Here is a 27552-nt window from a genome sequence, read left to right as displayed (position 1 = left end):
TATGGGATGTAGGGGGGGGGGGGGGTCCTGGTATGTCTGCATGCTTTGATTTATTGTCAGTATATCACAGCTTGATGCATCTAAATACAGCAATATTCCTGTTGAAGTGTCTGATTTAGTGAACCATGACGCTCGCTCAGGTGTAGGCTATAGTCTAATCATAATAACAATGACCTCGCCAAGCTTCTTTCTCACATCATTTTCAGTGACATGAAAGTGATGCACTGTCTCCGTGATAGACATGAATAATAAGGAGTAGAGGAAGCAGAGGTGCCTCCTCTCCCTCAGCGCTATACCTCTGGATCAGCATCTGCCTGTGCGCTGCTTGCTGATGCCTCCATTCACTCTCACACACCAGTTGTCTGGCTTGCAGGTCCATTCACATTGTGGCTCTGGGCAGCGAGTGTCCTGGAGGGGTCGGGCCCGGGGAGGAGATCATGGGCCAGGGCCAGCTGCAGGGAGGCCTGCTGTGGAGCTACCTGGGTCATGGAGCGCTGGTCGGACCCTGCGACCTAGAGAGCAGCCTGCACAATCCGGCCTTCATGGAGTACACCTCACGTGTGTTTGGAGATGTTACTGTAGTGGTTCGGGATTGTCCCAGCTGGGTAAGGGCCTGATGCTTTGTGTTTGTGTGCAGAGCAGACTAAGAGACAGAGGGACCTGCAGGGGTGGATGCACACATTTTGCTCATTCACGTGTCCTCCCTTTATGTGTTTCTTAAAAGAGAGCTTTAAGAGTCATTCTAACATGCTGCTGTGTCTCTTTTCCCCTTACACTCTTTAGGATGTGGCCCTGCTTGTGTGAAACTAAATGTATTTGGATTTGCACAGGAAGGGTAGGTCAGGCCAAGATAGCAAAACACACCATGAAAAAGTAATTTTGCCAGAGCGTTGTAATTGTGAAAATGTGTGCGCCACTTTTGCCTCTGCCTCTGTTTCTCAGAAGAAGTAAAACATTTCAAATTCCAAGGCCACTTGCCTTCCAGTGCTGATTGCAGGCTTATAAGAATATATCTATTTTTAGGAGAACGCTATTTCAATATGCTTTGCACACACACAAAAAAACTGATGAAAGAACTTTTGTTCTTAATAGCATATGAAATGAAGCACTGTTTTGATTTTGTAGCAGCACTGTATTCGTCCTATTATAGGGCTGTCTAACCCCGTCAGGGGTGGTGCTGGGGAAAGTCTGTCAGTCCTCTTTTGACCTTCTACTATTCATATTTGTTGTTTGGCTTCTCTAGGACTTGCTGGACAGCGACTGGACCAGCGTACGGAAGGTACTTGAGCAGGCAGACATACTTGTCATTAAATATTCAGTCACAGATAAACTGGCCTTCCAGCAAGTCCGGAACGGTTATGCTCCGAGACTCCGCCCGCTACTGAGGCACTGGGGTGTGCCTGTCATCCTGGTCGCCGTTGGAGCGCGTCTGAATGGTGAGGATGGCTTTGTTCTGTGTTTTTGGGTTTTGGAGTCAGTTTTGTTTTGCCCATGAAACCTTGACAACTGTTGGTTCCTCTAACACAGTGGTTCTCAAAGTGGAGCATGAAGACCCCCAAAAAGAGGAGTCATTTATTTTCCCTATAATTCCATCCAGTAGCACAATGACCGAATGTATGACTATTTTGGTCATTTGTTTCATACACTTTATGTTATAAAACATCTAAAAGCAATATCAAATGGGGGTCTGTGATCTAGTTTGTGTCAGTTTAGGGGTCCTGGATGTGAAAAAGTTTAAGAATCATCTCAATTTGTCGTTTTGTTCGAGAGGCAGCAAATACATGTCATCATTTCTTAGTCAATATTTCATTCTCTGCTGTTTTACGGTTCATTTTCTGTTGCCTCAGTTAATGATTTTGATTTTAGAATGATATGTTCTTGTTGGTGTAGAAGGACCACTGTCTTATCCTGGTGTCCTCTAGCATGTCCTCACGGCAACAAGGAGGATGCTCATGATTAAATCTCCTCTTGGCTGACTTCAGGCTGTCAGCCTCTCAGCACGAAAACACACCAACACAGGACATAAAGTTGATATTTTAGGGCCATAATAAGCCTTGCAAGCAGAAGAGAGCCACCACAAAAAGCTTAAATATACACACTGTCATGGCCCAAAAGTGCAGAATGCTCTTACTTTATCAAGCAGGGTAAGTGCATTAGGGTGTAGTGCTACTGGAATCTGCTCAACACATCAGGAATGAATATAATGTGTATCTGCATCTGAGTCTACAGTTGTTGTTGCAGACACACTGACCCTAGATGAATCAAGATTCTGTAAACAAGCACATCAAATACAGCAGGTATTTTTAGCTTTTCTTGGCAACATACTTTGAGATCCTGTCATATCTGCGCCTCCGAATGATCACAGTCTAAGTCAAGTCTTTGCTGGGAGAGGGGGAAAGAGAGGGAGTGGATAGCTGTAGACCTTTGTTTATGTTTTTGTTTGTGGCTGCACTGTTTGTGGTATTTCATGCTATTTCCCCCCGCGTGACTGCAGAGAATGACAGCTAAGCTTTGAGCGCTTCCTCTGCTCGACTTCGACCACCTACGGCACAGCTGTGGCAGCGAGCGTTGCCGTACGTGCATTAAAGCAGCCATTAAACCAACGCCGAGCGCAGGAGCACTGGCAGATTTATCCAAGGGCACGCACTCACCCTCGTGCACACAAACATACCACTGATATGCCAAGTCACTGCCTATCAGACGCTCACACACACCCCTTTTCATTCTTCCTCTCTCTCTCTTTCTCTCTCACATTCACGCACACACACACACACACACACACACACACACACACACACACACACACACACACACACACACACACACACACACACACACGCACTGTCTAGTCCCCTCTCTGTGTCATGCCTGTAGGTTATTAGAGTATGATTTATCAAATGCCTCAGCACTTAGCTGTGTGTCCCGCTCATTTTCTCTGCCTCTCTCTGGATCTCTTTTCCTTTGTGCAGTCGTTTTGTGGGCTTTTGTTCTCCTTCAACTAATCCCTCTAATTTTCTGTCTCATTCTGTCTCTTTGGTCCCTGTGCACACATGCCACACCATGGCTGGTCCTTAGTCCATGTTACATTGCAGATACATCATATCTAGATGATCTACTCTTATGTTGTTGTGGACTCTGACTAGAGGAATTAGGAAGGCGGGTCCACACAATAAAACCACATGTGGTTGAAGAATCTGGGTTTGTTTTCTGAAATATGTCTTCTGTTTTAATTTGTTCAAAAAAAAGCTTTGTTTTCTGCTCGCCACATATATTTTCTATCAGACTGTTTTGCTTGAGGGTATGTATGGCAGAAAATTTCATATTTTAGTTGAATATTTGAACAATGAATGCTCTTTTTACAGACTGTATGCTAGAGACCACTGAAGTTAATTGAAACTAAGGACATATCAGCATTAGTAATTCAATTCATCCTAGCTTCATGATTTCTAAAAAAAAGCATATTGCAATGTCAGCGGCTCACCCATCGCTTCTCAGATACCTGCATACATTCATTAGATTCTGCTGTGTGTGCACTTTGCATGATTTCATCTCAGAGCTGAATTGTCCTCTCTGCGTTCAGATGAAGGCCCTCCCTGTACGTGTCCACTGTGTGCATCAGACTGGAGCAGCTGTGTGCCTCACAGTGAAGGTCTGCAGCTGTCCCGGGACCTGGGGGCCACCTACCTGGAGTTGCCCTCTCTCAACCATGTGTTCGTGGGTCGCTACTTTGGCAGCGTGGTGAGTGAGTGACATCACACAGCAGTCACAGCATCAAAATGATAATTTAACGACTGCTGCTCGTGGAGTCAGAATTCACCTCAGACTCATTTATTCAGATTTATTTGTTCCATTTTTTAGCTGCTGTGATTGAATAAGCAACTGATTGCTTTTGTTGCAATCTTATACAGTGCGTTAAACTTTTATACTACTCAATTAAAGGAGTTTAATCTTGCATTTTAAGGTAGGTACTGTTTTGAATGGAGAAAACAGAACAGGTAGCTCTGTTGCTCTTCTGAGGAACTTTGTATCCAAAGCGAAGAACTGATGATGTAACAACGCTATATTTCTGCACCTTGTTTTTGAACTACGGTGTGTATTTCTGTATTGTACAGCTGGAGTACTTCATGATTCAGTGTCTGAAACACAAAGCCAAAGAGAGGCCTGAGAAGAGGCGAGGAAACAAAGTGAACGAGCTTCGTCCGCCTCACTTGGAACAACCAGGTCAGACGAATACTCTGGTATCTAAAAACGAATCTTGCTTTCATTGTAAGTGCTATTTAATTGTGTCCCATTGGTTTTTATAGTTTTAACTTTTTTCCAGCAAATTTTAAATGGTTTTTCATTTTGTTTAACTAATTTGATTACTGTTTCATTTACACATTTCATTTTTATATTATTAAGTAATTATTGTTTCTTTAAATCACTTGTCCATGGTGTATAGAGATCATTGAGTGGAACTGAAGGGATTGAGCTTACATAGCCGTAAAAAGAGCTGAGCACAGACGTTTTTATCCAGATCAATATCCTCTGTTCCAAACTGGAAATAAGAAAAGAGACAAGAGCTAGGTAGACCAATCTTATTCAATGACGTCTGAATCAATTTTACACTGAGCTCTGTTTGGCACGAGACACAGAAACAACTGAGAGTGTAGTCCTTTGTTCTGAGGCAGCTCAGTGATTGTGGGATTGGAGAGGATTACTCATTAAGCTTATCTTCAACCAAATTTTCTTAATCAGTGAAGGTATTTGACCTGAACACTATTAACTCCAAGAAATATTTGTCCTGCTAGCAACATTTCTGCTGCAGTTTTTGTTTTGTTTTGTGTTTTAAATTTGTATGGATGTATACAAATTAATTATCTCAGATTTGGAAAATGTTATTTGTATCGGTTTATGTTAGATTGAGGCTTTTCTATTGTTTGAAACTCAGTTGCAGAACATTTTGTTTGTGGCAGCAATGCCCAGAAACATGAAGATTTAAAAGAATAGTTCTACATTTCTGGAAATGCGTGTTAGATGAGAAAATTGATAGTACTTTCACGTTTGTATGGTAAATATAAAGCTACAACCAGCAGACAGTTAGCTTAGCTCAGCATGGAGACTGTATTTTACACCACTGACATGAGAGTTGTATCAATCATCTCATATAACTCACAGTAAGAAAGTGCATCAGCATATTTCCCAAAATGTAGAACTAGTCCTTTACACAAACCCACTAATACAAGCAAGATAAAAGGCCAATGCTAGCCATGATTAAAAGAGTCTAAAATTCAGAACCACATTCATGGAGTACTTGACTTTCTATTGATGAAAGTCAGTTATTAAAAATGCATTTAAACTGAAACAGGAGTTTTGAAAAATGTATAAATATTTAAGGGTTAAGATAAAAAATATCACAGAATCTAGTTTCACCAAAGCACATAACAATTATTTTGTCTAGTAGCACAGTAAAGAAAAGAAATAAAAAACTTTCCAGTATTATTATTCATTACTTTTTACCCAACTCATTGTGCTAATCTGTAGTTAATTTTTACTGAATAAATCCTCTAAAAATATTCAACGTAAACTACACTGTTAGACTGGTGTTAAATATTGATCTGAACACTTTGCTGCTTCGTCTTTAAATCTGATGCAGTGACTGTCAGCTTTAAGTTGTGCCAAAAAGGCGACCCGTGCTGGTGAAGTTATTGGAGCCTGTCCAACACCACTTAACTGTACTTACGGTGAAGCCTGCATTAAATATGAAGTGCACTGATTCAGGGACAGCACTGTTTTCACGGCCAAATTTCAGCTCCTATAAAAAAGAGATGAGGTCCACAGAGGTGCAGCGTGTATGAAGCATGAATAGGATTATAATAGGACAATGATTTGCAAAGTCCCCTCCTGCCTCCTGCTTTACTCCCCTGCTCAGTGCTTATTTTCACATTTTATAAATCTGAATTCATAAATAGATGCAACACAATGCACTGGTTTTCACCCCCCCCCCCCCCCCCCCCTTATTCATAGTTCTGTACTTTTTACATTGCAGTACTTTTCTTGTATTTGTTGTTTTCACTCAATTCACTGCAAGTCATTTCTCTCACACTTGCCTGCACTTTTCCTACATCTTCTTTAAACATTAACCTTATTTAAAAGAAGCTTTGGCTGTGCTTTGTGTGCTGAGTAGATTTGGTTGCTTGCTGACGTTTGTTTATATCTGAAAACAATCTAAAACGTAACCAGTAAAGGTCAACCTTTGGTGTCAGCCTCAGGATTAAGTGACGCAGGGAAAAATCCACTGTACTACAAACAGACACGACAACTTCTCAGTTTATTTTAGTCCAATGTAGCACAGCAGCCTCAGCTTGCGTCTTTGCAGGTCTGTCATTAGTGCAAAGACAAACATATCTGGAAGGGTTCTTTTTCCTAACTTGAGCAACAGGGCACAACAACATCCTGACTAAAAGATCCTTCCTCTCCCTCCACTGTGTGTAGCGTAGAGCACCTCATTTCTCTCGAGTTGTCAAAAGCCAATGTCACAAAAAAGGGAAACCACTAGTTGAAGTAGACAAGATATATTCAGCAAAAAATGGATATACCTGAACTGTAAATCACAACTCCCTGGAAGACATAGGTGAAAATAATACATCTGCTGGATCTTCACATTTTATTTCCTGAATTAGGACGAGCTTGATTGTTCATTTACTCAACCCGTCCTCCTTACCTTCCTCTCTCTATTCTTTTCACCCTCCGTGCTCCCTCTTCCTCCCTCCGTTCAGCACGTCTTCCCCCTATTCGAGTGGAGGAGTCAAGCTTCTCCCAGGACATGCAGTGGTTGTTGGAGCGTGGCGTGCAGTTCGCCGATGTGGCTTTCTACGCTGGGGACTCTGGGAAAGAGCTGGGGTGGGCGCACGCTGCAGTGTTGTGTGCTGTCAGCCCATACTTCAGACAGCTGCTCCTGGGGCCCAAGACCAGGTAGGAGACTTGTTAACCTGTGCACAGGATTCAGCTTAACAAGCCATTTAGCCGTGTGAGTCAGTAGCCAGCAGGAACTTTTTTCCTCTTCCTAAAAAGTCATCTTAAGTAGAACTGTGAAGGATTTTGTGCTTAATTTCATCTTGGGGTTTGATAGGGAACGTCCCCAGTCACGGTGTGTTTGCAGAGAGCGGGATGCAGGCCCCCATTCACTGCTCTCCACCTGGGACGGGGGGATTATTGATGACATGCCACGATCAGAGGGACACCTGACTGGACGGCTGTCTCGTCTGGTGGTGAAGGACCCCCTCCTGTGTATGTGCTTGTGGGAGACTCTCATGTTCATTTACAGAGGTAAACCACCCGGAAATTGTTAACAATGTCACACAATTCCCAAAATCACAATTCTCCAAAGCCCAAGTTGACAGAGAATCACTTGCATTGTTCTACCAACAATCTAAAACCCCAAGATATTCAATTTACTAGCATCAACAACAACAAAAAGCAAATCCTTACTGGAAATATTGCATTTTTGGCATTTTTTCTAGAACTAGTCTACAGTGACTCTAGCAGCTCTGGTCATAAATCAAAGTAATGGACAAATTGATCGCCAAAGGTATTACAATTCATTCTGAGAGGAACATAAATGTCTGCATCAAATTTTACGCCAATCCATCCAATAGTGGGCCAGTGTGAACCTCATGGTGAGAGAATCCTCTGGGAGAGTTTTTTTTGTCATTTTGACTCTCCTCTTTTGGGTAGTTTTTAAAAAGAAAGCCCTGTCATAAAAAAGAGTCCCAGTACAATTCATTTCAGAGAATGAAACTAAAAACTTAAAATAGGGTGTCTCCAGGTGGTGAATCACATGTTAATTCCAGTGAATGCTGTTAAATTACTTCTGCACTCAAAGTTGCAGAAACCTAAATCACGTCAACAGGGCTGCAACAGAGCAAAGCATCCTGTCCCCACTAATTAAAACCCTGTGGTTTCACCAGGATGAAGCGGCCCAACCCGACTGTCTGGCAGCAGGATCAGTTGCGCGGGAAGTGCCAAGTAGAAAGTAGAGATCAGAGTACAAAACTGTCTCCAAAAACCGAGGCCAACATGCACTTTGTCCGGATAAATCTGGGCTCAGCAAACCGCTTAAACTGCTGAATTACATATATCATTGATAACCCAGTTGTGGTGATATATTTTGGTGTGTGTATTTCAGCCTTGATGCTTCCTGTCACCACTTTAGACACATTCTGCACACTACAATTGTTCAAATAAAACTATCAGAGCTGGACTGACACTCAGAGCAGTTACTCTTTTTTCCAGTGCTTTAGATGTGATGATTAATGTCCCCTGGCAGCGCAGGGCAGTTGGTCTGCTGTTGGGTCTTATCCAGTGTTCGATTATGCTGAGGAACAGAAATCAAACTAAAAGTGCATGATAGTAAGCAACTGTAGTATTTTAATATAAGACCTGATCATTCTTTGTGCCATAGTGTGATCTTGCAGTGTTTTAACCCATTTTCACTTAGATGCCTCAGGCCCTTCATGTTTTCCTTCATCTCCACATGGCTCGCTTCTATTAAACATTACAGATACCAGTTTTATACACAGAGGCACTGAGTCACATCATTTTGATAGACTTAGACTGTTATGTTAGCCTTGTATTTACATCAACAAATGATGAACTCTCAGTAAAAAGGATGCAGGCATAAAACACACAAGCAAAATGTTGTAAATTGTGGAGCTTGCAAAATGTTCAGCAGTTGTGGAAGTGTATTTCTTCCCACACGTGAAGCTTAGTTAAACAGGCGTGTGATATTTTCTGAGTTCAGTGCTGTGATGAAAATCTTCTCAGTGTGCAGCTTAGAGTCTGCAGTGCTGTGCCTGCTGCATGTTAGATTGCAGGGCTTGTGCATGCCAGCTCTTAATCACAGGCTGCATGCTGCGCTGGAGTCCTTACGGCGAAAAAGCTGTGCTAACATCTGATTCATAACTCCTAACATGTATGTGAGCAGCACTGATGGTCGCACTGAACGTACACGTACGCACACACACAGAGGCTGACACGCAAACACATAAGCTCAGTGTGTATGTGTGCTGTGCGCAGAAGGAAAGAAGATTATAGGGTTAGACTGAGTCTGAGTGACTGTATGAATAAGAATAAGAAAGCCAGCAGTTGAAAGACGGAGGGTGCAGTGTGTGTTTACATATAAAAGTCCTTGAGTGGATTTTTTTGGTTTTGAGTAATAGAGAGGGAGAAAGAGGAGAGGACAGGAAATTTGTGAGTAAGGTGAAAAATGAAGGTGGCAGGACGTGAGGGTGAGAGAGGGGGCGGAGTGTTAAGGGAGAGGAGATGTGCTGCTTGCGTCTATGGGAGATAATATGATGGCTTTGGAAAGAATAGCTCAAAGAAGAATATGTGTGCATGAGCTGAGCAGAATAAGAATGTCACGTTTCCATAAAACCCTGCAGGCAGACCATGTGAAGTCTCGTGTGAAAAGTGACTAATGTTAACCCTCGACATGGTGGTGGGACTGATGTGTGTTTAAAACAGTTGACCTCACATACAGTGTATGCATTTCTGTATTTGTGCACTTTGTTGAAATGGCTAATCAGATGTGAACGTGTGCCTTCTTTGCCTGCAGAAACATTCGCAGCACAGCGAGCCGACAGTTGATGTTCATTTCATAAACCCACAATAAGCTGGACTTTGCTTTCCTAGAGTTGGGACAAATGTCTTATGCTCACAATTCACTTCTTTTGTTTAGTTGTGACTCATTTTATTGGCTTAACAGAATAAATTACCATAACAATATCATGCCTCTGTGAAAACACACAGAGCTACAGTCGCGTTATAATTCCACACTCTGGGTTTTTTTTTGAGTGTGTGTGGACAGATAGAGGCCGTGACTTTGCTAGTGTGATGTTAACATTTTGAGACTGTGTCTCCCTGTGTAGTGTGCTGCTGAATTATTGAATTTGTCACTGGGTTGCTATTGTGTGTATGTTCAGGTTTAAAGCATGTATTGCATGTTTATGACAAAGAGGGATTGTTGTGTGTGTGTGTGTGTGTGTGTGTGTGTGTGTGTGTGTGTGTGTGTGTGTGTGTGTGTGTGTGTGGTCACTCTGACTTTATCTGAGTCATGTTTTAAACCACACACAAGCTGTTTTTGCATAAAAAATATGGATGTTCTTTGTTTTCCAGAAAAACTGAATGTAGCATAAATGACACTAGTTTGTGTTTTTTGGGGGGTTTGAGTCAGGAATGCAGCATTTATGGATAAGATTAAGGAAAACCGTTGAGGAATGAGTGTTAATCTTTACTAACTGTTCAAAAAATATCCAGTCTCAGCATTTGTGCTTGTGTGGGAGGGTGAGAAGAAATACATGAACACTGAAACTTCATCTAAGCATTTTGATGTTTTTTCCTTTTGCATAATATATTTTTCATTTCACTCCGTTCCCTTTCATCCCACCTATTAGCAACACCTACCAGTGCATACAGCTCTGTTTTTTCATGTCTAGCTGCATCAGCACCACAGCTACCGAGCTAATCTCTCGCCCTGCCTAAGAGGTGTCTGTGCTGTGCAGTGTCATTATCCGCCACCGTGTGTTGAGGTAATCCCTCTATCAGCCCAAATACCATCATTATGAACTAATGATGAGCTAAATCCTGCCCAGTCCAACTCTCTTCTTCCCTTGACAGTCTGTTTATGTCCTGTTGAGGCAGAGCGCACCACCCCAATCAAGCTGCAGGCTTTTAAACAGGAGTCTACCCCTGAAGAGAAGAAATGCAGCGTCAATGTTTGTCAATCTTTTGATAATGTGGGGTGAAGAGTTTTAGTTTGTCTTCTTTTGTGCTTTTAATAGTTTCACAAGTTCACTTTGAGCTGCAGCGCTGATCATCATGCATTTTTGATGGCGATTTCAATAATTAATAATCATTTTTGTATACTCAGATAAAATGCATCGTCAATGTCATCAGATGAGAAACAACCAAAGTCCTGTTTTTCTTCTATAAGTCAAACTATTGAATCTTACATGTGGATATACCTGTAAGTTAGACTGTAAAAATGTGGATTAGACCTTTAAATATCTGTGTGCTATATTTGTTAAATGCTTTTGTAATTGTTTTGTAATTCTATAACCAGAGACCAACTTAAAAAAAATGAAACTATAAAAAAGCAGCCTAAAATTATATTGAATTAAAACAAAATAAGAAATTATCATGGTCGTTAATGTGTGTTGTAAAAGGCTTGTGGGTCTCTGCTTCTGACTTTCTTGGAATCTGGACTGGGCGTACCACCCATAACCACCGTAGATTATATAAGCAGACACATTTTTAGAACAAACCCACTTTGAGAAAAACAGCCCCTGAATCTTGGGTGTAAGATGTGTGTGGGTGGTCAGAGCACAGTGCCAGCTAGAAAATAGTTTGCCTCTGTGTTTCTGTAAACTGTACTATTGTGGGTCCACAGATTCAGCGTGTTTGTGGATGTCTTGTAGGAGCGTGGGAGTGGGAACACCTCCAGGAGGCCCTGGAAGAGAAGTTGAAGAGCTCGCTGGCCGTCTCTCAGCTTATGGAGCGCATACGATCACTCATCGGCAGAGAAAGGGTGAGGTCTTTTATGTTCAAAAACACCCTGCTTACACACTTTACCTCTCTCAAGTTTCACCCACAAATTCCATAAGGATTGCATAATCTTAGATCAGAAAAATGTTATGCTGTGTGTGCTATATTCCAAGAAAAGAGGTTAAATATCTGTAATGTGTCAGTCTTGCTCTTTGAAAGTATTAACACATTTTCATAGTTACAAACTGACAGTTCCTTAATTAGCAAAGCTTTGTTTAGAAACAGCGCAGTAATCATGTGGCTGTAATTAGCATATTTACATAATTACTGCCCGTAATCACATCAAATCAGATACTGTGGGTATTAGCACAGAATAAACAAGAGATTCTCTCAAAGGATCAAAAGCACAACACAGCATCTTAAAAAGGACTTCACACTGGACATTAGTGTTGAAATTCAACATGTTGTTTACTGTTTCTTTTTTAGAAACAAGAGGTGGCTCCACGTAAAAAGCCCCCCCTTTAATATTTAGATAAAGATCAGGATAGGACACGGCTGTGTCTGACAAGCCTTTGGCACCATGCACGGTCTACCAACCCTTCTAGATAGAACTAGGTCTACCTGAGGAAGTGTTAAGACGAGCTGACACACCGAGAGACAGCTGGGACACTTTAACACGATGAGACACCCTAATGTCCTGTCATGATTTGATCTCGTCTTCCACCAAAATGCCCCCGGGTCGACTTACTCAGTGGCATCGGCTGAAATTTGCTTTGTGCTTTCCATTGATTTACAAAATCAAAGAGGTCTGATTCAGTTGCCGTCTCTACTGAAGACTGTGTGTTTGACAGATACTCGCAGAACAGTGCGAGAATATGGAGCTTTTTATGTTTTAGTTGACAGAGAAAGGTCACGTAATGGTAATGAGACGCTTTGACGACGCTCATTTGTGGGCTTAACAAAACAATGAGTGCACACACGCACAAACACACACACACGCAGTTTCTCAGACTGCTTGCTTAACATACTGTGCCGTGCAGTTTACTGTATACACAAATATTGTATTATACATTCTTTAAATGGTGTGATTTAGTTAATAATGAACTGCTTTGGGCGACCATCTGGCTTCCAGTTTGTTTTCAGTGTGAGCCAGCTCCATCATTTGTCGATCTTGGCATTGCAGTTCAAGTGTGTTTGGTTAGCGCTAATCAAGACTGGCAGAGGGGTTATTTGTATTCCACTGGGTAGGTGGCATAAATGCATAGAATGGCATTTGTGCTGGTTACTAGTACCTGAAATCCAGCAGATGAATGTTAACCCTCTGTATCCTTTTACTCTTTCTTCCTTCTTCTCTGCTGCATGCGTGTGTATGCGTGTGTATGCGTGTGTGTGTGTGTGTGTGCGTGTGTGTGCGTGTAGGGCCCCAGAGACACCCCAAGCGCACGGGCGGCTCAGCTCGGTCCCCAGACTCTTGTCAACCTCTTCAACTCCCCTCTTTACTCTGATGTCATCTTCATGGTGCAAGGTGGGGTGGCGCTGATGTGTGAGACGTACACACGTTTTTTTTTTTTTTTTTAAATGCATGCGCTGTCACACTGCAGAAGAAGGTCACATTTTATTAGCCTTGATTGAATTATGATCTCAGTCCCGGGCCCGGACATCCATTTGGAGACAAAATAAGATAAAACGTTCCGAGGGAAGGGCCGCCTTCCGTCCCTGTCATGTTTCATCTCGCCAAAAGCTTTTCCATGAGCTGCATTTAGCCATTTCTCTATTAAAGGATCAAACAGAGAAATCCAGAAATAATGCCCCAAAGCCTCTCATAATCAATATTTATCTCATACAAGGACAGATTTTCTTGTCCTCTTGCACCTCTGAGCTGCAAGTTCAAATATGATCAGTAAAATTTCAGCATGCATATTTTGTTCATCTAGCTTTTCACCAGCTTTTGTTCAGCAGCTTTTTTTTTTTTTCCCTGAATAGCTGATGGATTGTTGGCAGAGCTGTCCCTGCTTGTGAATGGCACTTAATGAGGGCGATTATGTCAGGACTTGTGCCCAGGCTTTACATGTCATTTGCTTCCTGTTCATTTCAATGACAGATCATTACTCATAAATCAAGCCAAATTGAGTTGTGCTTGGCCTGTGTACTTCTGTGATGTAGCAAAAGTGACGTCAGTGAAATTAGGACTGTTGGAAAATGTGTTTGCATTCATAACCATCTTCCAACATGTTAAGATCAAAGATTTATTTTATCATTATCATTCAAGATTAAACCCTTTAATTATGAACATTTTATGATCTCATTGATGCATTTCACATCACACTTCTTTCCCAGTTGCTATTTTCTTAACCTAGATGTTCATTTTGCAAGTGTGTGTGTGTGTGTGTTTTCTAGGTAGTGTATTGCCAGCTCACCGAGCAGTGCTTGTAGCGCGCTGTGACGTCATGGCAGCCATGTTCAGTGGGAAGTATGCGGAGGCCCGGAGCCGAGTGGTGCCTATTCACGGCGTCTCCTCGGACACTTTCCTGTCCTTCCTGGAGTACCTCTACACTGATTCCTGCTGCCCTGGTGAGTTTGCTGCACACAGCCAAGATGTGACTGTTTAAGATTAACGATCAAATGGCACCTACAACACATCTCTAAATATAGTAAGAAAAGTGCCCTCCCCTCCTCTTCATCTTGTGCACTAATTAAAGCCTGTAGCAGATTTTGTGTGCTGGTGAGATTGATTGCACAGGGAATCCCTCAGTCAGTGTGTTACTCTTTCACTTGCCTATAGCTACCCCCTCAGGCTGTTGCTGTAAATAAAAATAGAGTTTGATTTAATAAGGCGCAGTAACTCAAAATAGATGTTTGTTTGAGATAAAAGTCGCTTTAGATGGATCTGACCAACAAAATGAGACTGTCTTTTACAGAAGGACAATGGACGATTGATATAATTTTAATGTACTGTGTGAATGCGCGCCGATCCCAAATCGGAAAACACTTGAGAGAGTTACAGCAGTGTTTTGCTCTAGGCCTTGCTAACTAAACGCAGCCTAAAACAAAAGCACAGATGACAAGACCCGTCAACCATCTGTGTGACTGCGACATGCTGCCAGTGTCAGTCTCGGGAGGCGTGCGGAGAACAGCACTCAGCTTAAAATGAAATTATATTTAGTCATGACAAAATCAACCCGTGGCATGACTGCTTCATCTGCTTTTAATGGTGCCAGATCACAGCCCTGGACATGTTGTTGTTGTTTTCCTCCTTCACTGCCTGTCATGCATTTCAAAGTAATTAGTGATGATAAAGCTCCCTGGTGACGACACCGAGCTACAGTATGCATAAAATGACATCTGAGGAGCTTCTACAACTGTAAAGTTGCATGAAACAATATATATACATTCCTTGTAATGTGAAAGCTTTGCTTATTATGTCGATCCCACTGCAAATCAACACACAGCCTGCAGCTTTACTTTCAGCTTGTTTTGGTTTGACAGTCCAAATAATTCTAGTTCAGTGAGAATTACAGGCATCTGTTCTCCGTCTACAAGCTCACACATTCTAACTGTTCCAGTCTGGTGATCAACAGCAGAGAGTAAAAGTGAAATACTGTGGAAAACAGTTGAACATCTTAAGTGCACCAAACAACAGCACAGTGAATGTTGGTTTTACCTTTATCGAGTGGTCAGAGGGACTCCAGTGATGATGTTGATGTGTCTTGGTGTCTGCCACCGGTGAATAAGCAATTTTATCCAAAACAAAAGGATTAGCTGAAGCCAAAAATGCATATTCTTCCTGTTCCTTTACTTAAATGTTTGAGCCTCACTGTGTAGAAGGATTTATGTGCAGAGTTGAACACTTGATGCCTGTTTTTATATCCATATGCTGAAAGTGGAAAGTTTCTCTGAGCTGTTTGAAAATCTGATTTGTGATGTCACAACAAGTTTGGAGTCAATCCAGGCCTTATATGCAATTTACACAAGTATGATGTGGAAACTTGAAGCCTCTAACACTGAGAATGGGCTTTTATTTAAAGTTGGAATGATCTTGTGTCCAGCAATTAAACTTTTGAAATTAAATTATTTGTATATTCATAGATTCTGAATTTTCCAATGAGGGAGAAGGAATGCCATTTTAAGGATTATTAATAAGATAAGGTCTTTAAGGTTCCCTGCTGAGTTTATTTTTGAGTCTTTCTGCCCCCTAGTGATGACAAGTACTAAATGCATTTTTGAGTGACAAGATTTGCAGTTGTGTGTGTGTTTGTGTGTGTGTTTTCATGACATGCGCCGTGACATCACAACTGCAGTCCCTCGTGAATTGAGCCGTACAACTACAGACGCTTATAGATTCCGAAAGCACAATAATGGATATGTAATAGACAGCCTAGTCATATCATACCTGTAACTGATAGTTACTGAATGACTCACCTACAACACTGGCTGTGATTCTCATTTGCAGTACTGATATACAGGATAATGAAGATTGCTGTATAGACAATCAAAAGGATCGGAATAATCAGCTGAATAACAAGCTGATGATCCCTTGAATAAAATCATCAAAAACTTCAACCAACAAGGTTTAAGATGGAGCTTTAAGGTGCTACCAGGGTAAGAAATCTGTTTCCAGAGATACAGCTTCACGTTGAGTCATGAGAACAGGAAATTAAAGCCATGAAAGAGCTACAGAGGCTGCAGCCGCACTGTTATATAAGTGCTCAGCATTCAAGGTCAAAGCAAGGTAACTCCACCAGCAAATGGTGTGAAATCAAAGGAAGAGCACGATCCCTGCATTTCATTTCAGAGATTCACTGTATATGTGAGATAGCATATGTAGAATATTTTGTAAATGCTGAGTTATATATTTAGAATATATAACTCAGCTCATATTTAGAATATATAACTGAATAAAAAACCTCTGTGTGACTGCTGCTCGGCTGACTGTTCATCAACCTGTCAGAGAAGCATGCACAGAATCAGCGTTTACTGGAGGGAGAGGTTGATCCTGAGGGTGGTGTTTGACTGACATGAATGACAGGAATCAGGTTACATCAGGAGCCATTTTTAGCCGACACTGTGACATTACATAATAGAATTGACAGCATGATGTTTGATTCCTGTGTGGATGCAAGGATGTCATTTGTCAGCTTGGAAAGAGCAATGGGAGATGATTTATTGATATGATTAATGCGATTTGACTAATGAGCATCTGAGATGTGATGATAATGTGTTCTGTAACCATAGAAATGGCGTGGATTTTATTAAGAGATTTGCATGAAATTTATGCACAGTCTGAGGCGTTACACAAAGGTGATGGTAATGTTATTACCCCCAAGTAAAATATGACTAAAAGATTAGAGATTTAATGGCAAAATATATGTTAATAATGTTTATATTCTTGTTGCATCCATAGTGATTCATAGTGTTTTCTGCATTGTGTTTAAAGGCTTAAATGTTTTTATTTAGCTCATCCCATCTTTTTTGTGAAGCCTTTTATAACAGCATTTGAGAAAAGTGTTGTATGAAAATTATTTCTGATAATGCTACGATGGCTGGGCCATAACATACACTTCAGTTATGCCTTAATTTTCCTATTTAAGCTGCCGTCATTGGATTGTGGCTACATGGGAGCAGTATAACAAACTGCACTGTCACCTCAGATAGTTGTTATGGTAAACGTGTTAGTAATCAGCAGCCTATTTAAACATCCAGTAGACACGGAGCAGCATTCACATTTATTTGCAGGCATGTTTCTGGCCACCTGGTGAATGACATCCAGTATTCACTCTCCTTATCTTTAGTTTGGTCTTCCCCAGCTCCAGAGTGAAATATCTAACTCTTAGACTGCTAAATGCTTCACAAAGTTCATCAGCTAGTTGATAACTCTGTCTGAGGGTCTTTTGGTCCCGGGCAGGTAGCACACAATCGGTTTATCAGAGCTTCTTTTCTTGCTGCAGCAACAAACAGGGTTGATCAGAGCAGTTTGTGGGCCTGAATTCCACTGGTATTAAATAGTAAATATCCCTATTTGTGATGCTTTATTAACAATGTGTTATGTACGTTTTGTGCAGTGAGAGTCCCAGCATTCAACCATGCCTTGTGCACACTGTGTAAATAAATAAACTTCAATTTGGTGCCATATCATCCTAAATTCAGTATTTAAAAGTTGATTTCACTAGACAATTAAATGGATATGCAACACCTTTTAAATGTTAATTGGTTGTTTTAAGCCTTAATGAACAATCATAGTGTGGTTATCACATTTATTTCACTGAACTATCATTAAATGAGGCATTTTCTTTGGTTTCTTCTCTGTGTTTAAAAAGTGTGTCCACCTGTTGTTTAAATGTAGAATAAATCTACATAATGTGATGTATAAAACTAGACGGTGCCGTGTGCGTTTGTGTGTCCAGCCAGTGTGCTGCAGGCCATGGCCGTGCTTGTCTGTGCTGAGATGTACCAGGTGAAACGACTGCAGCACCTGTGTGAGGTGTGTGTGTGCGCTTACCTTCAGAGTATGCCCAGTAGAGAGCTGTCATCAACGGGCATCAGCGTGGTTCGACTCCTCCGACGAGCAAAGGTCAGTGAAACTTTTGAGTAAGTGAGGTTAAAAGCGAGAGAGATGATTTGAAAACATAAACACACCTCCAGGAGGTAGCATGTCTTTGAAACGGCTTACTACTTCATTACAACATTTCCTTCAGTCACCGAAATGCTAATTCTTTGTATAAAAAAAGCGAATTGCCCGATGCCATGTGTTGCTGAGGCAAGCTTAATCTTTTAACTTGCAGTTGCTTTGGGCTTCGTCTGTTCGTCAATTCATTTAATTGTTAAAAATCTGAAAGTCTCAAGAGAGTAATTGTTATTCGGCATGCTGTCTCTGTTTCAAGTGTCACAACGCAGAGCAGCTGTACGTTTGGCTCCTCCACTTCATCGCTAACAACTACCTGATCTTCAGCCACAAGCCTGACTTCCTGGAGCTCTCAGGTCAGTATGTAAACCTGTAAACAAATATCTGAGCATTTTGAATAAATCTTATGAGTCAGTGAGCACAGACTGATAGCAAACCTGAAGGCATCAGACTTCATGTTAAAAATAATTAGGTCAGAAGGCCTGAAGGCTTTTTAGGATCTGCTGTGTATGTAGGTTAGTCCGTTGTGAATGCCAGGCTTGTGTCCAGTTTTTTGTCAAAAATACAGAAGGTGTACTTAAGGTGTCCACTGATCAGTTGTTAAATGGAATTAAATAATACTTACTCATTTCACTTTATTCATTTTGGAGAACAAGCATCTATTTTGTTGCTTCTAAGTTTTGAGAATCAAATGCAATCTTAGACACCTGTGACAGCCTCTGTATTTTATGTTAATCTGCCATAGAGAACAGTATGGCAGTATTTATGTGCACCATCTCACCATACAGCAGAATATGCTGTATGTATTAGCAGACACATTAAAGCTGGAAAATATGCTCAGTGAGTCCACACAAGTCATCTGTGTATTTGCAGCCTGTCACAATGAAACCTCAGACATAAAGAGTATTTATGTCTGAGGTCATGAGGTATACAGTCTATAATATCTCTGATTGTTTCTTAGATAGTCATATGCTTTTATTGGGTCACATAAAAGCAGTAACAGACAGGCTCATTAAAAAAAAGATTAAAGGCAACATTGCGCTGGTTAGTTGCAGTAGCACGTTTTATTGTCATCATTAGTCGTAAACATAAAACTCATTTAAAGTCACTGGACGGGTATTGAAGGGCACAAGCGAAAGTCAAAGGCCGAAATAAGAAGACAGCACATGATTGATCACCACTGATCTTCAGTTGCTTGTTGGCATAAACAAAATCATGGCATCATATTTCAGCCTCCCTGAACGTGTTCATGGCAACAGTCCAAGGAGTTATTACTGAATGTGTCTGTGTGAATAAATGCCAAGTGTAGTAAATGATGCAGTGTATTTTTGTCAGTATGGCAGATTACTTCTAAAGGTTTGTGTTTTTGTGTTCCAGAGGATGAGCGTGAGCAGGTGGAGAGGCTACGCTGGCCGTCCAGAGGGTACCTGCAGGAGCTCAGTGAGTATCAGCAGCGCCGACGTAAACTACGCAAGTCCCGCTGCATTGTCATGTGACCCCCACTTGGACGCCAAAACCCTGTGGAGAACAAGGTTGGGGGAGAGCAATGGGGAATAGAGAGAGAGAAAATAATGACAGAGTGAGACGAGTCATCAATGAAGAAACAGAAGAAAACGTTTTTACAGTCTGTCCTGCTGGTTGAAGGTCTGATTCTGAGAAACACTGCTGCAGTGAACACATCACGAGACTCCTTAACCGACAGGACAGTGTCATCAAGCAGTGACATACGCCACCGCGACACGCCTTTCTTCCCCCGGAGCAATGACTCTGTGTCCTTTGCATAATGACTATTCCATCATGGGCGATGCAAAATGACACATCCTTAAAACCCAATATGAATATAAAATGACTGGCTGGCCACAGGCTCTTTGGAAGATTATATTTCTGTTGGTGGATGCAAAATGGTGGATTTCAAAGATGCAAAGCGACACAGATGGCTCCATTACAAGTACAGATACATTAAATGACCACACACCTGTTGGAGGACAACCCAGGATCCTACACGGACTGTTTCAAACTACAGTAACGGGTAATGTGACTTCAGGTTGAACAAGCGGGAAGGTGTTTTCCTCTCTACTAGACATCTGGAAGTCAGTATGTGTATCCTCTGTATGCCTGAGACAGGGCTGCTCCCTCTCCAGTTAAACCATGGCCTATGATGCGTCTGTGTCATGTTAGATCTAGATTTGTTTTTTAAAAGTGCAGCATACTCATTTCTTAAGTTGAAATAACGCAAGAGCGTCTCATTTTCCAGTGGCTCGATTAGTATTTCAGCTGAGCAGTGACCTACATTAACACACTGGAAAGTGGGAGGCAACTGGCGATGCTGTTGTTAGCGTGGTCATGCTCATTTTCATCTGTAATCTAACAGAAACTCAGTTTAGCATATGAGCAGGGGCCAATTTAATTACAATTCTTTTGCACACATTAATTCGATTCTTTCAGATCTATAATGCAACATCAGTGAGTGTCTCAGACCGATCTTATTACCACGTGAGATGGAATACATTGCCGTCGTAGTCTGGTGTCAAATGAGGCCATCGCACTTTCATTCACAATTACTACTACACATAGCCTGTATCAAAATCATGTGCACCTTACACCAAAACAAAAACAGTAATCAAACTATATATTGTTTTTATTTTATTTACAGCCCATGAGCAGGATATTTACACTGTGTCCTTTGCAGGTTGATGAAATAATGTTAAGCTATTCCTTATCTGTTTGCAATAATAAATAACAATAATCTGTCTGTCTGTCCCACAAAAAGGCAAAAGCCTTTTGTAGCATTTACGTGTACAGAGAGGGGTATCCAGATAGGAGAAATATCATATCATCAACATAAGTTGGTACACTAAAAACCATAATGCCTCTGGGTGGATCCACAGTATTTATTTGATCCTCTTCTTTAATTTGAGAGGTTGTTTTTAATCATAATGAGAATATGATTTATTGGTGCTGCAATTATTTTTGTAAACTATACTGTGTCTGAACATTAATGATTTTTTTTTTTTTAAACATTTAGAAGAGACAAATGGGTCCGTTTATTTTACAGTCTACTGTTTCACTGATCTCTACTTAACAGGTGTAATAATTGCTTAACTGTAAGACAGCAACTAATTTTTCGGATAAACCAACCAAATTAATACACACAGCATTCAAATTGACAGGTAATTAATAGTATTTGTATCCGGTGTTGTAGCAGCAGGCTGCATATATACAGGTCAAGCAAGCAACCACTGATAGATTTTGACAGTATTTCAGGGGATATCAATTGGTATCTTTAACCATAATGATGTCAGACTGCTGCTTCAATGCAAAAATAATGTGTGTAAATCCAAATCTTCTCTTAGAAAAGAAAACTAATGAGTAAACAGCAGCTGAAACACTGGACTGTAAAACAAAGTGTGTCCCAGTGCTGCATCCACACTCGTGGAGACACATATGTGGCTCCCCAGGGCCAGTGTTGTACAGACTGTAGATAACATGACGTCTGACTTTAAATAAAGACATGTTTTAGAATGAAAAGACCACAGACTTGATGAATGTCTACACTCTGCTGTGTGTGTACATTTTGTAGATTACTTCTTATTTCTTCTATCTCTGGTATTTCAGCCAGTTTTACAAACAGACGGATGACAAAATAAAAGTCAACATAAAGGAAGGTAAAGCACCGCTGGGTGGCACCGTGAGCTTCCAGAGCAGCTTAAATACATCTTATAAACTCGACATGTCTCTGAACTGTTTGGTTGGGATGAGATTGGGTTTGATACTCAAATCATCCATCCGTGATAATGTTTCTCAAGTCATTTATTCAGGGTTTGCCTTTAATTTGTCACCCGTCTGTACATTTCCATCAGGATATGACAAAGTATGGGCTTGGAGCAGATTTTATTTCTGTCTTTACAACCACACAATTAGTTCTTTCATCTCTTAGAGCACCACTTCAGGCATTTTATTTCCTTTCATTTATTCATTTCTACACTAATGAGAGCTTTCTGTTACTAATTCATGCACTTTCTCCAAGTCTCCTGAGCACTTACCTCCTTTTCATGTGGGTTACTACAAATGCAATCAATTTTCCTGAGTGTCTAGAACAAGGAACAGGAGTGTGTGAATCTATGCAGTGTCCTGTACCTGGAGATCTAGGGGTCACTGCAAGGCTCCAATAGACTGCAGCATGCCCTCCAGTTTACCACTCTTATGCAGCGCCTCGACATCGCTGCCGCCTCCAACACACTCCTCACCGATGAACACCCGTGGGACCTACGATCAAATACATACAGGAGATATATGATATATGACATGAGACGATATACATTGATCTTCTGTCAGAAAGTCTGATATACTGTTTCTACCCCAGTAATTAATTGTCTTGTAACATCTGTGGGTGTGTTAGGTCCTCATGAGCACTGATGCAAATCAATATGCAGGAATATGGCAGAATTAGGTAATTATATATATTTCTTATTTTTAGTTTGGTAGAAAAGTTTACCTGACTGGTTCTCCATAAACTTCACTATATCACCATATACATAGTTATAGCAATATACGTTCACTGGCCACTTCATGAGGTACACCTGTGCAGTCTAATGCAACACAATACAACAGCTCTGCTTTAAATTCTACATTTGTTGACATTTATAATTTTACTTCATGTTTATTACTGAGGTCATAGTGGGTGGTGGTGGTGGTGGTGTGCTGGAGTGCTTTATATTGAATAGTATGCCATATATTTTGTCCACTCCATATACATGCAGCGGGGCAAAATATTTGGAACACAATAATGCACTACAGTACACCACCATCACCCACCACGACCTAAATAATCCATATACAGAAGAATGATCACCTTTCTGACAAACTCAGTAAAAACTGAAACTTCGTAAAAGTAGTATTTAAGACAGAGCTGCTGTTTTGGATTGCATCAGATTTCCCAGGTATACCTAATGATGAAACTGGTACAAGGAAACAATGATATTATTATAAACCGCTCCTATTCATTGACAGTGACGTCATGTATCGTTGCAACTTTTAATACATGAGTCAGTGACAAATAAGTGTTGGCAAGATGAGCAATTCAAAAATATGTTAAAAAATAGTTTTAAAAGCAGCATCATGTTTGTTAAAATGTACATTTTGTATTTTTGTTAGTTTTATGTCATTTGAAATGACATTTGCAATCTTTTTTTTGACCAAAAATTAGACTGAATGCTCCTGAAAATGTCAAATAGTGTAACCACAAAAGAATGATAAATATTAAACAGTTTATCCACCTACAGTGTATTTAAGTTGACTTAAACAAATAATTACTTTTAAAAACATCAAATGAAAAGAAACATTTTTGGAGTATTTTTACATTTAAATTTTAAAGCATTTTGTCAATATTGAGCAGGATATATCATAAAAACAACAATTTTGTCTAAATAATTAATGTAAAATGTGTTAAAAACCATAGTGTTGCATTGCTAAAAGTGGATTATATTTATTCTACATTTTAGTTCATATTTATTTTCCTGTATATAATCAGATTGTTATGAAAAAATACTGGTTACACCAATTGACAATGGGTTGCATAACGTCATTGACCCACATATCTCATCGTCAACCATTCACAGACTTAACGGAGAACTGTTGGTTAGGTAACTAAACCAAATGCAAGAACAAAAGAGTCTAGCTGTTGATATTAGCTCATACAGCTAGCATGATTACGAACTCGTTATGAACACACACTTGGATTTATTAAAAGCTCCGTCTCTTCATGGAAAACCTTTTTTTTTTTTTTTTTTTTTTTACCACCAGTGGCGCCACAGATAATAAGTTCATATTAGCTTCACAGACAATTTCAGTGGACCTAACAGAGGTGAAAGTCCCCCTTGTGTTTACAGAGTGCTCACCGTGCGGGCTCCAGTCAGCTCCAGGAAGTAGTCCTGCATGGTGCCCATGTCGCTGCGTCCGCTTATATCAATGCACTCTAAATGTCCCGGCTTGAACTTGTATTTGGCTAACACGTCCTTGGCCTTGATACAGAAGGAGCAGGTGGGCTTGATGAACAGCACCACTTTGTCTCCTTGGATTTTAGTCTGCACAAACTGCTGCGCCATTTCCAGCCGGTCTACGGATGATGTGGAGGAGAAAAAAAACACAAGTGTCACTGCAAAGCCAAATGGAGGGGTGGAGCTTGACGAGTGCAGCTCCACCTCTCTTTTATTCAGCCCTAAACTTCATGCAGTGTGTTATTTCCATAGACTGTATATAATAGGTTATTTCAACTGCAGTTTTGCACAAACACACAGGTCACAGGTCAACCAGTGTATTTCATTTCATAAAATACACACTCTTCCAAAATGCAGTATGCAGTCACCAAAAAAACAGTTAAAACCACAATATTACGCCTTTATTTTCCTAAAATATGCTCACACAAAAAATAAATGTTTATGATACATTTGTTTATTAAACAAATAAATATCACATACATTAGTACATTAGTAGGCCTTGAATCATTTTGTTTATGTATCTTGCCAGTATCAGCATCACGTCTATGCTGCAAAGCACTGGAATGAATGCAGTTACACATTATCACATAACACAGTACAGGTGTCCACAAAGTCTCAAAATTCATTACAAAAGCAATTGATGAGATATGTTAATCAGATTTGTTCTATGTACTCAGTGGTTATCAAAGTTTTTAATCACATTGCATTTGTGTATCGTGTATCGAACAAAGATACGGGACATCAACGACCTGAAGCAAAAGATCACTGATGCCATTGCCACCATTGATGAGGCTATGCTACAGCGAACATGGCAAGAAATCGAGTACCGTCTTGATGTGCTTCGTGCAACTAATGGTGCCCATATAGAGGTGTATTAAATGATTCAATATCCACAGATGTATCTATACATTTGCTTTTGTGATAAATGTGTTAAATTGTAAAGAGACTTTATGGACACCCTGTATATCACATTATCCAGGGACTCTTTAATACATGTAGCAGCCCGTGTCATCATAGGTCATACAGTCTGTTGAAGGATAAGAGGGCACACAAGAAACATAGCAATATAAATAAAACTATTTTTATTACCTAAATTTAGTTTATTAGACATTTAAAGTTAAAATTACAAATAAAGACTTGTTCTTTTCAGCTCAAAGCTGACTGATAGAAAGCAATTAAGACTTACTTGTGGCAATACGATAGTAATTGACAAAATATCATGGATGGATTTTACATGTGAGTTTACAGTAGGCTATAAACCTTAAGCCAATCACTGAGCTATTTTAGGCATAGACTAACAATTTTATAGCTTCAAACAAAATCAAAAGCCTAAATTAATAGTCTGTACTTGTTTTTACCCAATGAAGCCCTACTCTCAAACTGTTGATTTTAATAACTTCCCCTTGTTTTGTCCAAAAAACTTACTCTCATGTTAAAACTCAATTGAGAAAATGACATTTTGTAAAAAATTGTTATGAGCCATGTTTCATGAACCACAATCTGCTGTGCAAGCCCACTGACTTTCTCCACCTTCTTTTTGTGCCTTCTTCCTGCTTATCTTCTGCCAAACTTTCTTCCACCACTGGTGCCTGCAGAGGAATCATTCTCCTCTGCATCAGGTCTCAGGGAGTGTCACCATGTTCTATGAACTAGCACTACCAGTTGTATGAGTTGGGGTGGGGCCAGACCTGAGCTTGGGTGTGGCTGGACCTAGAGGTGGAGCTGGACTAGGCTAAGCTCCACCTATTGGCTCTGCACAGCTAGGTTGGATAAACTGGAGGGATGAACTCTTGTGAGTAGTGTTACGGTTGAGGTTAAGGTTAGGGTGTGGTGTAGATTCAAGTATAAATCAGACTTTAACTACACCTTCATGTGGGCATGATGACTGCCTTGCGTATTCTGCATCCATTTGGAGTGTTGGTTGCGTACCTCCTCAGAAATTCTGTACACTTGCTCACACATAAAGGCTCCTGTTGTACAGTGGCACTGTGACCCACAAACTGCAACTCTTTATTTTTTATTTTTACCATGTTTAGTGAACATTGGAACTTCTTTTCTGCACCCTTGTTGAGGAAGTGCTTTAGTTGTGTGTGTGCTCAGGAGTGGGCGAACCTCATTGTGGGAGTGTTTTGTTGTGAAATGTGTTGTGGTCAGTGGAGACAGCTATCTGCAGGAAGTTTCTACTCGGACAGTACCTTTCTGATCTGTCATGATGCTGTGTTGTTATGCTGGTTGTTTGTTGATGTTAATGGGAGAGAGTGAAGGCACTTGTGCATGCTAATATGTTGCATCCTTTGGATTTTAAAAAATGTAAATTCTTACATACAGGCGCTTTTTCAGTTTTTCAGTTCACTGTTGAACTTTTCAGTTTCATCCACCAATCTATTTTCCGCTGCTTATCTGAGACTGGGTCATATCAGACTGAGTAAAGAAACCCAGACATCCCTCTCCCCGGCAACACCCTGCATCTCTTCCTGGGGGAACCCAAGGCGTTCCTAGGTCGGGAGTGATATGCAATACCTCCAGTGTGCTCTGGGTCTGCCCTGGGATCCTCCTGCATCCCAGGGAATGACATACAGCTACAGATCTGATGACACTGTCACAAAGTCGATATTCGATCTTTAGCCTAGGGTGTTCTAGTACTAGGTACACTTCTGAACCTTATGCTCAAATCTGATATTTGTTATGGCCAGTCCATGGCTAGCACAAAAATCCATTAGCAATGCACCACTCAAGTTCAGATCAGGCACACCATTACTCCCAGTCACCCACAGGCTTCTCAGTAATTGCCCATGTGAGCATTGAAATCCCCCAGCAGAACTATGGACACACTGGGCGGTACCCCCTCCAGGGCTTCACCCACAGACTCCAATGAGGCCACACTCCAATCTGCTGTTCAGTGCATACGCACAAAAAACATCTTTCGTCTTCCGTCCAGCAAAACATTGTCACAAGGAGGAGACAATCTTGTTCTGGGAAGAGAACTCCAACACTGTTGCACTCAGCTGGGAACTTGTGGGTCCCAACAGTCAGGGCAACTTTGGAAGAGAGCCCAGCCCCTTTCCAGGAGTTTGGTACATCTAGAGTGCAACTATATCCAATTTAGCAGGTTACAGCAGTCCTGGTTGGCCATGGAAATAGTATAAACCAATATCCCATCTTTCATCTTAAATTTGCTGTATATCAAACAGGATTTTGTTGCTGATGCTAAGAAAAACAAAGCAGGTTTGGTACGTTGTTAAATGTTTACTTTGAATAATGCAGGCTGTAACAAAATATGTTTTGAAAGTCATTTACACTTCCTAGACACCTGTTTAAAACCAGTCTTTTATTTCTCTCAGGTACTAAGTAATGGAACCTCAAGACACTCTGCTTGCAGGCAGCAGCCTATTTTGCCCTTTATGTACACATGTG

At 40.7% G+C, this 27552-nt stretch overlaps 2 protein-coding genes across 2 annotated transcripts; one reads left to right on the top strand and one right to left on the bottom strand.

The window, feature by feature from the left end:
• Positions 1-437: 437 nt before the first annotated feature.
• rhobtb3 (Rho related BTB domain containing 3) lies at positions 438-19638 on the top strand. Its single transcript, XM_062416176.1, has 12 exons — positions 438-605; positions 1244-1436; positions 3581-3738; positions 4113-4221; positions 6759-6954; positions 7142-7308; positions 11457-11566; positions 12943-13048; positions 13921-14094; positions 17925-18091; positions 18402-18498; positions 19520-19638. Exons 1-12 carry the CDS (start codon positions 438-440, stop codon positions 19636-19638), a joined length of 1764 nt encoding a protein of 587 aa, XP_062272160.1.
• glrx (glutaredoxin (thioltransferase)) lies at positions 19184-24283 on the bottom strand. Its single transcript, XM_062416177.1, has 3 exons — positions 24040-24283; positions 22280-22408; positions 19184-19660 (listed from the first exon to the last, which is right to left on the bottom strand). The coding sequence occupies exons 1-2, from the start codon at positions 24244-24246 to the stop codon at positions 22295-22297; spliced, it is 321 nt and encodes a 106-aa protein (XP_062272161.1). The 5' UTR covers positions 24247-24283; the 3' UTR covers positions 19184-19660; positions 22280-22294.
• Positions 24284-27552: the final 3269 nt, after the last annotated feature.

The sequence above is a fragment of the Scomber scombrus genome, chromosome 3 (assembly GCF_963691925.1).
Source record: "Scomber scombrus chromosome 3, fScoSco1.1, whole genome shotgun sequence".
Classification (NCBI taxonomy): Eukaryota; Metazoa; Chordata; class Actinopteri; order Scombriformes; family Scombridae; genus Scomber; species Scomber scombrus.
This window is presented reverse-complemented; position numbering and strand designations above follow the sequence as displayed.

Excerpts from the sequence above, each read along its gene's own strand:
- rhobtb3 (XM_062416176.1), top strand. The coding sequence starts at position 438 with ATGGGCCAGGGCCAGCTGCAGGGAGGCCTGCTGTGGAGCTACCTGGGT. Across the intron at positions 7,309-11,456 it reads TCTCATGTTCATTTACAGAG|GAGCGTGGGAGTGGGAACAC; the intron begins GTAAACCACCCG and ends GATGTCTTGTAG. Across the intron at positions 18,499-19,519 it reads TGACTTCCTGGAGCTCTCAG|AGGATGAGCGTGAGCAGGTG; the intron begins GTCAGTATGTAA and ends TTTGTGTTCCAG.
- glrx (XM_062416177.1), bottom strand. The coding sequence starts at position 24,246 with ATGGCGCAGCAGTTTGTGCAGACTAAAATCCAAGGAGACAAAGTGGTG. Across the intron at positions 22,409-24,039 it reads AGCTGACTGGAGCCCGCACG|GTCCCACGGGTGTTCATCGG; the intron begins GTGAGCACTCTG and ends ATTTGATCGTAG.